General features: G+C 47.6%; 1 protein-coding gene across 4 annotated transcripts in view; it reads left to right on the top strand.

The window, feature by feature from the left end:
- Positions 1-3041: 3041 nt before the first annotated feature.
- LOC134022362 (KH domain-containing RNA-binding protein QKI) overlaps positions 3042-15409 on the top strand; it is a 53506-nt gene continuing 41138 nt past the window's right edge. For 3 of the 4 annotated variants that reach the window (XR_009930638.1, XM_062463834.1, XM_062463833.1), the window contains exon 1: positions 3043-3774. Coding sequence is in view for 3 of the 4 variants with exons in the window: in XM_062463834.1 (XP_062319818.1) it covers positions 3633-3774 (142 nt within the window). In the remaining variant the exon portion in view is untranslated. Of the gene's footprint in view, positions 3775-15409 lie in introns of all 4 variants that reach the window. The other variant, XM_062463831.1, reaches the window with a different exon arrangement.

Below are 15409 nucleotides of genomic sequence, written 5' to 3'. Positions count from 1 at the left end.
GACACCCACGACTAGCCTACTGAAGGGACTGAATTCTTTCTGAATTCTCATGTTTGTAATTTACTTGAAGTCCGTGTTACAGACCAGACAGGAATCGAATTACTCTTGCCCTGAAGCCCTGACATACTTTTTAACAAGTCCTTTACCCCTTAATCTCTATCTCTTTGCTCCTGGTCTTGTCCCTTTTTTCTCTTCAAACTCTGTCTCTTTATCTCAGTCTCGTTGCCTCTCTTTTTTCCTATACTAACCATTACCTCCCTTCCCATGTCTTTGCTTGTATTTCTGTCTCCTCTCACCCTCCATCTCCCTTCTGCGTGAGCTGTAATGAAACGTCCAGCCAGTAATGGCTGTCCTCTCGCTGCTCTGTTAATTACTTCTCTATTTATTTAGCCGATGTGCGCGGGCGGGGGCTAGCTGCCGTCCCCAGGCGCGGGGATTGTCTGACTCCTGCGTTAAATAGCCTGCATTCCGATCCTCTGATGCTGAAACTAACATGAGTCCCCCCTTTTATCTCAACAGCGCGTCAAATTAGCACCCGGCAGATTCCTAATACAAAGAACCCGTTAACCGAAAAAACCTGGAGACTCAGGCTCACTACCGCAATCAGCGGTAGTGAGCCTGGCACACTGAGAAATCTCTCCATTCCCTGTCATAAGTAAGAGCGTTCAGTCTTGAATCTGCTAAACAAACCAACCAACCACTACCACTAGTGGTTGGTGTGGTGTGAACATCAAAGCAATTGGGGTGACATGGGAAATGGCTGAATTTAATTAGATGAGATCTAATCTCTAACTTCTTACTGTAATTCATAGTTTTAAGATGGTAAACATGAATGGCTAGTATGGGTAACACAATTTTTTTTTGATTCTGAATATACTTTTTGTTTAGTTTAATAAGGAATTGAATGTACACATTTCACAATTAAACTTGTTCACTGATGTCTCATTCAGTTCCATTCAGTGACATCATAGTTAGTAGCTGTATAAAGAAAATCCCCTTTCTTTCCCCTTTAAACGATGCAAGGCTGATTTACATTCAGGCCAACAGAGTTGGTATTCAGTTTGGAAGGTACAGTAGACAGACACACAATATCATCAGGCTGATTTCTCAGTTGATTCACCAAACCTCCCATTGGGGTCTCATTGGGGCAGCGTTGCCGTGGTTAGGGCTCGACCCCGGTGCTTTTGCCTCGGAGTCTAGATCCGGTTTCATCAGTTTATAGGCTGCTTTTATTTTGGGCTCTACCCTGCTGGCTCACATGCCATCAATGAGGAGCAGTTTAGGAAGAGGCTATGGGGGGGGGGGCAGAGAGAGAGGACTGTAGGGGGAGAGAGATATTGGTTGAGGGTGAGGAAAAGAAAGAAAGACAGAAAGAGAGAGAGAGAGAGAGAGAGAGAGAGAGAGAGAGAGAGAGAGAGAGAGAGAGAGAGAGAGAGAGAGTGTTGAAGGGGAGGCGGGCTGAGTGAGAGAGACGGGTTGACATTGAAAAAGGCAGAGCTGGAAAAGTTGGGAGTGAGATTGAGGGTGCCAGTGTTTTCCTGGCCAAGTTGGGATGCACAGAGGCCGGGCTGCTCTCTTTGCCTGGTTTCACAGTCTATGTGTGCAGGAATGCATTCATTAACGTAATTCCTCTGCCCTCAAACAAGGGTGCCGTCACTGGGTGAGTGAGTGGAGTATTGGGGGGGGGGGGGGGGGGATTGGAACTGGCAGGGAAGTGGGTTTTTGAAGGGGTTTGGGGGGTGGGGGGCATAAATACACGCTCTCCACCCCCCAACCTTTCCAAACCCACTCTCTAAACAGTGGCGTAAGAGAACGAAGCTGGGCTCTCTCTTTTTTCCATCCAGGTCTCAGTGTCCAAGTCGATCTCCATGAGAATGCCTGAGGCAGAACAAAGGGATGAAAAGGTATAGTGGAAGGACCCAGGACAATCCCTTCCTGTTCTGGTGGGTCGTTTGTTTCGGTCCTGTCAGCACTGGGCCCGCGGCCCTCCGGCCCCCTCGGCCCCCCAGACCCTCTGCCCGTTTCACACATTCTTCCCAGCTTTGTTTTCCGGGTGTTTTTAAAACATTACCCCCTGTTTTTTTCATTCACGTGAAAAGGGATGGCGGGCAAAGTGACATCAAACAGAACGGAGGCAATTGTTACTCTCCAAATACATATAAAAGCCAGCCAGCTCTTGGCATGAAAACTGCTTTGCATTACAAAAAGAGGCAAAACCATTAAGCCAATTAAACTATATCTGTAAACATTTTAATGTCTAAATTTAGGCAGTTATAATTCATTCTTGTTGTGTGGGAAAAAGTCAGCTTTAATTGAAATTAACATAGTTATGTGAATTATTTGATGTTATATCAACGTCACTGACTATGACGTTTTTGATTACTTAAAAACGAGCTTCCCACTTATAGTTTAGTTTTTTTTTCTCCAGACAACAAGGATTTCTTAGGTACATAAATGTATAATTTAAAATATAAAAGAATACGACTACAAAGTATATCCATGTGTTTTTACTGTAGGCATCATGAAAAGTGCAATCACCATACTCCCTGTTTCACTCAAGAAAGTAGCCTGCTATGACGGTAAATACCTGGTTTTCCTATCAGTCCATGTTGTGATTTACACTGACGCACCCTGGCATAAGTCATCCTGGTCTATGATTTATGTTCACTGTTCATCTTTATTAGTAAAATGTTCACGCCAAATTGTAACCATAGTCACGCCTAAGTATATTTATACCGCTCATTTTCTCTTAATACAGGACAGGTGCATAACTATCTATATGTCTAGTGTCTGAGTCCAGCTGCACGTGTGTGCGTGCGTGCGTGTGTGTGTTTGAGAGAGAGAGAGAGAGAGAGAGAGAGAGAGAGAGAGAGAGAGAGAGAGAGAGAGAGAGAGAGAGAGAGAGAGAGAGAGAGAGAGAGTGGTGTGCGCGCATTTGTCCTCCCACTCTCGGCCCCTGCGGAGCGCGCGCTCATGCTCTCGGCTGCGAGACTCGGCTGTGAATTATGGTCATGTGACGGGCTCGCGAGCCCAAGCGCAGCACAGCCAGACGGTTACTGAGACTGAATGCCAGCTTCATTGAAAAAGCTCCGTTATCGAGAGTAGAGACAGGAGGGACGAACGTTTCCAGTGTACAGACTTACACATAACAACACGCAGAAAGCTCTGGGGAACTCGGGGAAAGGGACATTTTAACCTTCTGAAGACGCTCAATGAGAGAAAGCAGAAGACAAATCGTTTGAAAAGAAAAATCAAGGGCAGTGGGTATACGCGGGACTTTATTATCCATTCCTAGTAACTTGTGGAATTATAAGGGCAACACACAGAAGAAAAACTACCTCTTCGTCGTTTCATATTTTCATTTCCTTTTTTTCTTTCTTTTCTTTCTTATTTTGGTTCATTGTCTGTCCTCAGCAGAACTGATAAACGAAGGAGTTGAATTGCAGTGCAGTGCGTAAAGAGGCTGAACGCCGCACCAGGACATAACACTTGATTGCATTTAACCAGCAAGAGGCAGTTTTTTTTTTACTCTATTTTTATAATTTATTTATTAATTCACAGTGTAAGTGAACATATTTATTTGTTTTCATCTGTGGTTCTGTCTGGAGCCGAATTTGTTATTTTTTTGGAATATGGTTGGGGAAATGGAAACGAAGGAGAAGCCGAAGCCAACCCCAGACTATCTCATGCAGCTTATGAATGATAAGAAATTGATGAGCAGTCTGCCCAACTTCTGTGGGATTTTCAACCACCTGGAACGACTGCTTGACGAAGGTACAGTAAACTGCCACAGTGTGTACAAAAATGTGCCTTGGATATGCAGCATTGGCCACGAGCTACTCAATCTGCTCATGGACACGCTGGGATCATTTGTTGCTTTCTGTGGATAGTGCCTTGGCCCCATAATAATTTTTGGAGGAGTGTTGCCTACATTACATCTTCCGGAAATGAAATAAATAATTGCAGACACACAATAGGACATTGTGGCGTTAGGTATCCTAAAGTTGAAACGACATGGTATATTTGCGCAAGGACCGTTTTATTTCACTTTCAAACAAACCGGTGCCCTAACTTGTAGTTCAATTACGCGTCTAAGGAAATAAGTCTCATAACTTTGATTGGGCCCTTGAAATTGATTTCCGTGGCCTGTTCTAGCCAATTAAAACGGATCGATATTAATTTGGAGCTTCTGGATAGAATATCTTATATTGAAACTCAATATAATTTGACCATGTGTTCATATTTGTGCAATCAGTTATCAAGTATTAAAGATGCATCTCAGTGTTACATAGCAATAAAAATGAGACCACAAGTTTGATAGTTCATCTGTGAAATTGTGTAGACGCACGCTCTTCCTACATCATGGACGTCCGCTTGCACCCTCAGTCATTGTCATTATAGCCAATTTCTCATGACAATATTTGACAATAACGTTACAACCCGATTTTAACTCAACCTTAATCTCATTAAATGTTGTTTTGCTTGTTGGTTATATGTTTGTGTCACACATTAGTGAAAACTCAGAATAGATGTGAAACAATCTGGATATGGCGCCAGGGGGCTCTTATCGTTTTCAGCCAATATGAGTGCGACTGCGTTCAGGTTTATTTGGGAGACGAAATCTAGTTTTTTTATCGTTTATATGGAACTACAACGAAACCCACATCACTTTAATCACCACACGTAGTCCAGTTTTAACGATAGGCTACTTTCCCTTACTTTTAAGTCATATCTGAAGCTGATAAATGTCACATTAGCACGCTGTAATACTGTGCAGCTGTGATGATTTCGTAATTTAGACAGGGCCACACCCAAATAAGTATTAAAAAAAAAAAAAAAAAACGGCGTGCATCATTTGATTACCGCACCCCTAAATATCACATCATTAATTCATTAGGCACCCAGTTTCTGCCGCCCTCGAATTGTTCGCTCTACTGGCCTCTGCCGTCAGAGTAGCCTACTCACGAGGTCAAAGGCCTGTCCTGGGCACGCCCGCTAATCGTGGACATTAGGGTACGAGCTCACGAGTCTCGGCTTTAGGGCTGAAACATCTGGGCTTGATGGAGATCAGGAGTACTGGTGAGAGGTGGGGAGGAGGGGGAGGACCCGAGAAGAACACAGCTGTGTGTTAAGCAAGACGATATCTGGCGCACACCACTCATCTGGAAAACCTTGCATGCTTATTCCACATGGAGACACACACGATGGACAGCGGGAGAAAGGGAGGGGGCGTATAGGGAGTGTATGTAAGTGTGTGTATGTGAAGGGGGGGTCGGGGGGGGGGGGGGTCAGCAGGAGACATTCCAACAGCCCAAGCCCCATTCCCCAAAAATGACAAGCATAACAACACACTCGCATATGCACACACTGAAGTGTATATGGAGAACTGCTTAGAGAAACCTGATATTGTGTGTGGGCAGGTAGAAGTAGAAGGTATTTGGATCAGCACCTACACCAGGGTCCAAGTCATGTTCATATGCACTTAGACCGTAGCCAGCAAGAGAAACCTGTGAGGTTATTCAGAAGAAGCATCACTCATCATACTTCCTCTTTCCTTGGTTGTTGTTTCCTCATCACTGTTGACTGCAGTGTAGAATTGAGAGACTAGATGTAGTCTGAGCGGTGCATGAGCACACTAATCTACTACTAATGTAGTAGAACACTAATCCAACATGTCTGCGTGTGCTCTCGACGCGTCCTCTTCTCACATCTCACCCGTCGAGGTGTCTTTGTATCGCACGGTGCCCTCGTGCACACTCGTGAACGTAAACGACGCATGTTTCTCGACATGAACGGAAAGTGTGATTTCGGCGTCGTAGCGTGTGTCTGAGTGGAAGTGATGAGGTACGCTGGGATGATGTGTGCTCTGACTTTGTGCCCCGTAGCCACAGAGGCTGACGAGCAGGAAAATAGCAGTTTCACTTCCACAATCACACTAAGCTCTGACCTACAGCAGAACGAAACGTCACAGCAGAACAGCACACCCACACATGGATGTACTGGTGTGTGTCTTTCCTTTCAACATGTATTTTCACACTTCATATTTCGTTCTTTTTTTTGGGGGGGGTGTATCTTGCATTCATTTCACATGAATGATTACGGTCAGCATTACTTCCGCATGAGTGGCCCTGCAACCAGTGTGTCTGTGTGGACAGGATTAGGGTTGGAGTTATTCCAGTCAGGTAGGATTCACATGCGTGGGTCTGTGTGTGAGCTGGACCTCTGAGATCTGAGGCTTTGGAAGTCATTTAGTCCAGCCCTAGAAGCTCCTAAAACTGCTTTCCTGACTGTGTGTGTGTATGTGATTGGGGCATGGGTAGTCCACACAGCTACATAAAGTCTCATTATTGCATTTCTGTAGCTGTGCTTTTCCATCGCTGGCATCACCAGAGCGATGCTAAATCATCGCCTTCTGCAGACCTCAGCGTTCTCCCGCTTTCGAAGAGGGGGGTATAGAGGACCGGCGGATAAAATATCGTCTACAGCTTGCGCTTGGCCGCAACATTGATCATACGCGAAGTTCCAAGTTGTTGTTTCCTTCCCGTCCCTCTGTTGCGAGCGTCTGTACGGCGCAGCGGAGAATAGAAAATAGATAAATGAAGAAGGAGACGAGACTTGGCGCCATTGTGGATTGCGACGTCGAGGCCTAGATCTCCATCCAGGCCAGGGGGCCCAGGCTAATGGAGATGACTCAGTTGGATCATCCCCTTTCACCTGGGTGTGTTCAAGCAGTGCAGTGTGTCTGTGTTATATCTACGTTGTCCCTCACTAGGTTATATTGGTAGTGTGTGTGTGTGTACGTGTGTGTATGTGTGCCCGAATCTGGGGCCATGAAAAAGAGGTTTGGCCCCATAGCTGAATGTTAGTATGCGATACAGTCACTTCAATGATCTGTTTGTTCAGTCGTGATTCCAACAAACAGACAGTCTCTCCATAGCTCTCCTCTCAGACTCAGCGTCCACCTGTAAAAACAGCCTCGTATTCCCCCTAGCATGTCCCAGCGGTGCTACAGAAGAGGGGGAATTCTCCAGTGGCAAGCCACCTTCCAGTGGTATCTGTCGGATGGAAGTAGCTCCAGTCAGTACAGTTTCAGAGTGAGTGCGTGAGCCCTGACGAGCCCGGCCCTGGGCTGTCACCGGTGAGCAATACGTCTGCGCGCCGGGCCGTGGCCGGCGGGCCGTGCCTGCGTGCTGATGCGCGGACTGAGGCGTAAACCCGGCCTGCTGTTAGTGCAGATGAATGCTCTCTATGGGGCCGCGAGGGCAGCCAGCCATGCAGACATGCTCCCTCTCTGTAATAAAGGTGATGAATTTAATCACCAGAGGAGGTGCTCCAGTCGGTGCCGCAGCTCCTTGTAGGCTCAGATGCACACTCGAAGGGATGGGGGAGAGCGGCGGGTGCGGGCGGGCGGGTGGGGGGGTGTGTGTGATGGGAAGGGCATCGCAAATCTACGAGAGCATCGTAAGGTCAAGGAGCAAATAATGAAGAACCCGTTTTTTTTTTTCGCCGCGTGTGCGCTTGCGTGTGTCTGCGGAAGTGTGTGCTCGCGTGTGTCTGCGGCAGTGTGAGTGTCGGAATGCATGTGGATTCTCCACAGTGTCCCATTTCTGTATTTGTTGTTTAACCAGAATTAATTGCCCACATTAACTGTATCCAAAGTGTGTGACAACTCATTTATCCTTGTTGAGTTATTAGCTACAGTAGGTGTCATTTTGTATCCTCTCTGCTCTACAGATAAAGGACCCAGACTCCAGTAGCTAGCACTAAAGCAGCCCTGGGAAATTACACTTGAGTGACAATGTTTTTACTAGAGAGCCTGTTAACTAGAGGAGTTGATTTCCACACCACAGTTAGTGTGTCACTGGCCAGACAGGAAGAGAGGCCTTAAGAGGAGTCATTAAATACACACGGCTTCTCAACCAGTAGCAGGAGGACTTAGGAGGAGGCTTAGAAGTTGACGGAGAAATCTCACGTGGCGGGATGGTCGCAAGACCTCACCAAGGTTGGAATCCAAGGGCCAGTTTATCTTTTGTCTCTCGTTATTTACCTTGTATCTCTATTTGAATCCCTGTGGTTCTCTCTCTCTCTCTCTCTCTCTCTCTCTCTCTCTCTCTCTCTCTCTCTCTCTCTCTCTCACCCTTACTCTCTAAAGTATCAAGACGTCCCAGAGAGACTGGAGAATCCTTCCAGCTCTTCTCACAATTACACTAAGTGGCCCTATTCATCACAAAATTGGAGTAATTAATTAATTTGGAAGTGAAGTGGGTTGGGTGGAGGGGGGTCAGAATTGCATTTTTCCAGAAGAAACTTGGCTCCTGTCCCTCCCTGTGTTGTGGACTAATTCCCTTATTCTATGACATGCAGCGTCAGGCTGGATGCAGGAGGAGAGGACTCTTGGGTTAATGAAACTGAATTAGCGGTTAGCATCTTGTCTTATCTGGGATCATGTGGTTTGCTGTGTTGTCCGTTATCTTTAGGGATGCATGGTTGGGTATTATAAGTTGATTTGCCCACCCAGGGTCTTTTGAAACTGCCCCAAAATGTCTGCATTCTCCCCCACAAAGGTCCACTCATGTAGCCATGTCTGTGTCCTACAGGTCATTACAGGTCAGTCATGTGAAGCTCTCAACCCCCCCACCCCCCTCCCCCACCCCCCCCCCTTCTTGAGATGATCCTTCTGTCTGGGGATCACACCGCTCTGACCTATCCACTGGAAAAGGTCACGGGGGGGGGGGGGGGGGGGTCATGTCATTAAGCTAGTCATCGTTCTTATGAGAGCAAACAGTTCATCTGAGAAGGGAATCAATCTCACACAAGTGTATGCGCACACACACTCACACACACACACACGCACAGTGTTTCATTCTCTTTTCCAGAAGACTTTGTCTCTATTAGAGGAGCTCAACACTATTATGTGTCATTATTTAATGTTCCCCTCGATGCCACCATTATTAGCGAATACATCAGTGTCGACTTCTATAATGCATTCACATTTCTCATTTTAAAGCACTCTGTGTAATTGAAGCCCCTTCTTATAGAACGCTGAGTAAGTCATCCACTGGGGCTACAGTATTACCCCCAAGATGTGTGTGTGTGCAGCCGTGCGTGTGTGCCCATGCACGTGTGTGTGTGTGCATGACAATGTAGTACTGAGAAGGAAAGAGCATGAGAAAAATGTTAGACACAACTATTGATTGAACTGTGAAAACAAAGAAAGGCCCTCAGCAGTGCATGACCTAATGTTCATCAGTAGGTCCTCTTCAGTCTCCTCTCAGATGAACGGGAACAGAACGTGGCATTACTCATCTGGAGCTGCTGAGATCCGTCTGTGTGTGTTTCTGTACGCGTTTATCCACGCAAGTGCGTCTGCGTGTGTGTTGTGTGAGTTCTAAGGCCCACACCTACCATAAATCACGGCACTTATGTTTAGTCGGACCACCTGTACGGAGACTCTTCTGTGATTTAGTTCACACTCTCTGTCAGCTATAGATAGATGGTGAAGGCTGCTCTCTTTTTATACGCCTGTTTTTGTGTGTGTGTGTGCGTGTGGTGGGGTGTGTGTGTGTGCGGTGGGGTGTGTGTGTGTGTGGTTGGGTGTGTGTGTGTGCATGTGGTGGGGTGTGTGCGTGTGGTGGGGTGGGGTGTGTGTGTGCGTGTGGTGGGGGGTGTTTATGTGTGGGTGTGTGTGGTGGGGTGGGTGAGTGTGTGTGTGTGGGGGGTGTGTGTGTGTTGGGGCGTGTCCGGATTTGAGCGTGTGCCTCATGCTCCTGGTTGGTGGGCTTACAATGTCAGTCTGTCTGACCAAGGGCTGTTTTCTCCTGCTCCTTCTTGATACAAAGTTAACGCTTGATCAGATCCTGGCATTGTTGTTTGCTGGGGGAACCCAGAAGATTGATGTGTTTTTCCTTTGTCAGCAGCACCAAAGTTCAAGGTGTGGTGAAGATCCCTCCCATAATTTAATCTCACTTCTTCCTCTGTGATTTTCAAATGTTTTGGCGCAGTGCCCAAACTCAATCTAGAGGACAGCCAGAGGTGCAGTCCAATGGGACACCTTCTGCACTCCTCTGTTTAATGCTGATAAAGAGCACTGCACATTGTGGGTGAAAAATGGACGATCCTTGACCTCAATTATCTTCTCGCTCTAAGGGCTCAAATTAAACTTATACTGCTCTTTTGAAGGTGGTTAAGTACGGGTAGGAATGGTTCTAAAAAGTTCTTATTAACAAAGAGATTAGGTGGAAAATTGAAGCAAAGATGTGTGAATGAGGTTTTCCCCCTCATTATTGTGGTATTATTCACTTCATTTGTGTTTGCACCCATAATGGCAAAAACGATGGCAATCTTCAGGAAAACATGAAATACAGTCAAAATATTAAAGATTAAGCTGTCCTGTAGTCATTTATTTGTATCTGTCAGTTTTTCCCAAAAGCAAAGATAAAGCAAGGACCTGGATAGTTTTTTTACTATCACCGCAGAAGTCGACATCCGACCTCTCTTCCACTAAAGACATGTGATATCTGCAGCCCTTCATTCAGTGGCATTAAACCATTAACTCCTTAACGGCGTGTCTCATGACGCCAGAACCCAATTATGTCAGGCTAAGCCAGAGCATGCAAAGCACTGCAGGAATTTCACATCACTATGTAGCTGTGTGTTCATCCAGAAATGCAATCACCGACTGGCTGTATCACTGATGGACAGGCTGTGTCTCTGTATGTTTGTGTCTCTGTACTCGGGGTATCATTTTTGCAAAACACACAAAGTGTTTCAGTGTATCTTAGTTTCACAGCATCGGTCCTGTTGTGTTTCAAATGTGACCGTGCGTTCATATAGTTGCTTGCAGTCATATAATTTACCTTGGAATAAACAGTGTATAGAATTCGATTAGTCCTTAGTGGTGCATTTTCAGCGTATCTCTGTGTCTGGCAGTAGTTATGTCAGTCTCTGTCTCTCTTCAGCTTAGTTAGAGAGGGTGTCTATCTCTTATTTGAATTCAGTGACTGCCGGTGTGTCATTCTAATTGGAAGTCTATTTTCGATGTGCGTCAAAGCAACTCTCTGATCCCTCCACCTCCACCCCCTCCGCCCCTGGACCTGTTCTCCTCTCTCCCCCCTCAACCCTCTCCACCCCACCCAAGAAAGTCCTCCTCTCGGCCCCCTTCACCCCCCAGTCCAGCCCAGCCCAGTGCCCCTCCACCCCCTCCACCCAGGACCAGCAGAGTCCCCCCTGCCCCCTCCCACCCCCCAGCCACGCCCAGCAGACACTAGCCAGTTTCATCCCTTCCTTTTTGTCAGCACCTCTTGAGGCAGCAACTGTTCAAAAGCTCGCACTGTGCGAGGACGCACACACACACGCATGCGCACGCGCATGTAGACGCCAACACACACTCTCGTCTCTCTCACACAAGTGGCACATACAAGCCCCTCATCCCCTCTCTTGTTTGCGTGCATACACACACATCACACATGGCACTTCCCACATCACACATACACAGGCACCTAATCATCTATACACTCTATGTTGTATTACAAGCTCACCAGGAGCCTTGGCCTGGTTTCCAGCTCCTAGACTGAACATATTGCAGCACAGGCACAAGACAGACCACGATGGAAGATGCTGTCTTGCACTTTTTTTTTTAAATAGGGCAAAAATCATTGCATGGCTTAAGGAGAGACAGACGTCTCAGACCGATCTCTGTCACACGGCATGCCGGTGTGTGCTCAGACTCGACTTAAATACGTCTAGGAATTTCAGCTCAGATTGGTTGTTTCATTGACATCTTTTTTTGGGGGGGGCCTCCGTGAATACGTGTATGTTATGGGTGGTTGTGTGTGTCCTGAATAGTTGTTTGTCTGTCTTTGTTTGGACTACGGACAAAAATGTGTGTCGCCTGGGTGTGTTGCTGAGTGTGTGTCACCTCTCTGTGTGTGTTGTGGAGTGTGGGTCCCTCTTTATGCGTGTTACGGAGTGTGTGTGTCCCTCACTGTGAGTGTGTCTGAGTACTGTCCATGAAGCCAGTGATAAGACAGCAAGGGGGATGCTAAGGCCTGTCAGACTTGTCTCCCAGATCTGTGTGTGTATGTGTGTGTTTTCATAAATACACCAGCCACTCCCCTTGCTAAGTCCACCAGCTCTCCACTCCGCCACACTGAGCTAATTCAAGTGGGTCGGTGCCAAAGCAGGGTACACACACGTGTGCTCACGCGCGCTAACACACGCCTGCACACACACATACATTTTCCCCGCTCTCCCCGCCCCAGCCCTCCAGTCGGTCGTTCTGTCTTCTACGTGACAGGGCTTTTTGCTGCTCCAGTGTCCCTGCTCATTTCAGGGTTAGCCACAGAAGGGGATCGTCTAGGGGTTTTCTTTATGGCCCAGCCCGCTGCTGCCTCCAGCTTCTAAGTCAACACTGCCAGTGGATATGAACTTCTGAGCCGCTGGCTTCTCTGATACCTAGCTTGTCCCTCTGCCGTCACACACACACACACATATTGCCAGGCTCCTGACGTGGCAAATCCTACGTCTAGACCATGGTCATCGTGGAGTGTACTGTGGTTCCGTCATGACCACAACCTACCCACCCACACCTAATCCAGACCCCCTCAAATGAGCGTGGCTGGTTACCCCTGATTAGCCAGATAGAGGAGCAATCGATTTTGTCTGTTTGCTATTCTGTGATCGTCTGCTGTGCTATTCTGTGCTATCGGGAAAATAGTTGCCTAGGCTTGCCTTCTGTCACATGGAATAATCGGACTGGTCTTTAGATGCCAGTCTTCATTGTTTCTCTGTCATCCCATTGATACAGTGTGTTCAGAGGCCAGTAATGAAAGATTGAACAATTGGGAGACTGTGGAAACCCAGCTACTTCCTGATTTGACCGATAGATATACTGTTGCTTTTTGCTCAATACGACACTCTGATCTGGACTCTGGTAAATGTGGTAGGAAACCACATTTAAAGATGAGGTCAGAGCTAGCAATATGAAGCAACATCCCTAACCTTTGGCACTCTCTGCTTCCACTCCAGTGAAGTGTCTGTTTTCAGAGAGAGATAGAGAGGGAGGGAGGGATGGAGGGAACGAGAGAGATGAAGAGAGAGACATGAAACGAGTGGAGCACTCACATAGAAATGCTGCTCCCACAGTTTCACCCAGATAGAACACAATCTCCAGTCAGAGACTGGTCAACACTGGAAAGATCAAATCTCTGCCCCGGTCAACGTGGACATGAAACAGGCACACTGTTGAGAGATGGGACGAGAGATGGGAGGGAGGGATGGTGGGAGGGATGGAGGGATGAGGAGTTTGAGGAATTATTATTCTGAGGAGAAAACCCAGGCCCAGATGGTGTCTCTGTTTGAGCCTTCGCCCTTGTACCCCCCCCCCCCCCGCCCCCCACCACCTCCTCCTGGCTCCTCCCCCTTCTTCAGACCGAACCCCTCGCGCTGAATGTGGTGGCTGCATGCAGAGCCATGTAATTACAAACACAGAAGGGTGTCCGGAAGATACTCCCTCCCTCCTTCCTTCCCTCGCTCTCTCTCTCCCTCTCGTACTCCCACTCCCCCCCCCCTCTCTGTCCTTCCTTCCAGTCTGTCTGACAGGCTGTCTCACTTCCTCTCTCTGTGATCATCTTTCACCCACTCCCTCTCTCTTCATGCTCACCCTCTCTCGTCCCCCCCCCACCCCCTCATCTGTCTAGTCATCTCTCTGTAGCTACAAATGTGTGTGTGTGTGTGTCTACATGCGTGTGTGCATGTTGCCCTTCCCATAAAGGGTGGGTGATATCATATCATATCCATCTGGCTAAGGCCGTAGCCTCGCCTCACTCGGGGCGCCAGCTCCTCTCACCCCCCCCCCACCCCCCCGCCTCCTTTCCTCTCCTCATCCTCTCCCTCCTCCTCACACAACACACTGGCGTCACCCGATTCGCTGATCTCTCACACGCTGGGATCAGCTGAGCAAAAGTCTCCAGTCTCATCTGTGGTGAACCAGGGGGAGACGCAGCGGCGGCTGTCCGATGCCGGGCCCCCTCTCCAGGCAGACGCTGTCACCATCGCCCTCATCCGTCCAACTGACAGCTAGCAGCTGTCGATGCTAGCTCTGATCTCCTTCATGACCTCAGGCCTGTTGTTCGCGTGCTACCACTAAAAGTTTTGTGTCACTAATAATGGTGTTATGGGTTAACAGAGTATTGTATGAAGGGCTGCATGCTTGTGTGTGGGTGATGTATTGGGTGTGGTGTTCTGGTGTGTGTGTGGTGTATGGGGTGGTGTGTGTATTTGGTCTGTGTGTGTGCGGGGGAGTCATATGTACTGAATCAGGGCTAACAGTGAGGAGAGCGTTGGGGTTAAACGCTGCCCATGGGTATCGATCTGAGATCTGCAGCATGAGGGACCGTCCGATCCTCTCTTTCTTCAAGGATTACAGGATTCACACCCAGCAAATGTCACCTCACTGTCACTTTGGAGCTGCTCTTTACCTGCGAGTAGTTCTGGGATAAGCTTTTTCCATGAACATGTGTGTGTGTATGTGTGTGTGTGTGTGTGTGGTGACACAGGTAGCTGTGGCGTGTGCTCAGTAGTGCAGCAAGAGCAGGCCTTCAAGCCTGAGCAGGAAATTGATTGAATTCTGAGGGTTAAAATAGATGACAAGGGATGGAGAACGCGTTTAAAATGCTGCAATAATGTTGTCCATAAATCACCAGTGACAGTTTAATCATCCTTTGGACTGGGGCTGATTCTGACCACTGGACAAAACTCAGTAAGCGGCCAAGAGGAGAAAAAAGTTCACATGACATTTGTAGTTCACGCAGGTCTGATCATCTCCTACACACATATACATACACACACTCACACGCAAGATCTTTCCTACGACACGTGCATCAATAAACATCTGCTCATGGTCAAACATTAATCTGACAGTTTAATTAAATTACCCAGCATGCTTTTTATAAGATCACACAGTTCCATGCAATCACTCATTAAAAGAACTCAGTATTTTATTCCCTGCACCCCCCCCCCCCCTCCAGCCCTCAGCTGTATGTCATCCTCCAGAGTTGGAAAAGAAAAGAGAGGCTCTGAACCCAGCACGCAGATGAAGACTACAGAACACAGCAGTGTTGTGTCCTGGGGAGGGGGGAGAATGAGACCCGAATTGGCAGTCGTCACACCCCACAAAGAGCCTGAATGTATCGCCTCTCTGCATGTGTCACTGTAACACTTCCTCCGCTCAGCCGCTCTGTGCGGGAGCGATGCCAACGGCCTGTAGAGGAAGTATGAAGGTAGTAAATAAGACACACGTATTTGGAAACTGAATGTGTAGCACGTTAAACAAGGCTTGTATAGAAGGGCTTCGGTTATTTGCCTGGGACATTCAGGTTAGATTCCTTTGAGGCACCATCACAACCAGAAC

This window comes from Osmerus eperlanus, chromosome 6 (assembly GCF_963692335.1).
Source record: "Osmerus eperlanus chromosome 6, fOsmEpe2.1, whole genome shotgun sequence".
Lineage (NCBI taxonomy): Eukaryota > Metazoa > Chordata > Actinopteri > Osmeriformes > Osmeridae > Osmerus > Osmerus eperlanus.
This window is presented reverse-complemented; position numbering and strand designations above follow the sequence as displayed.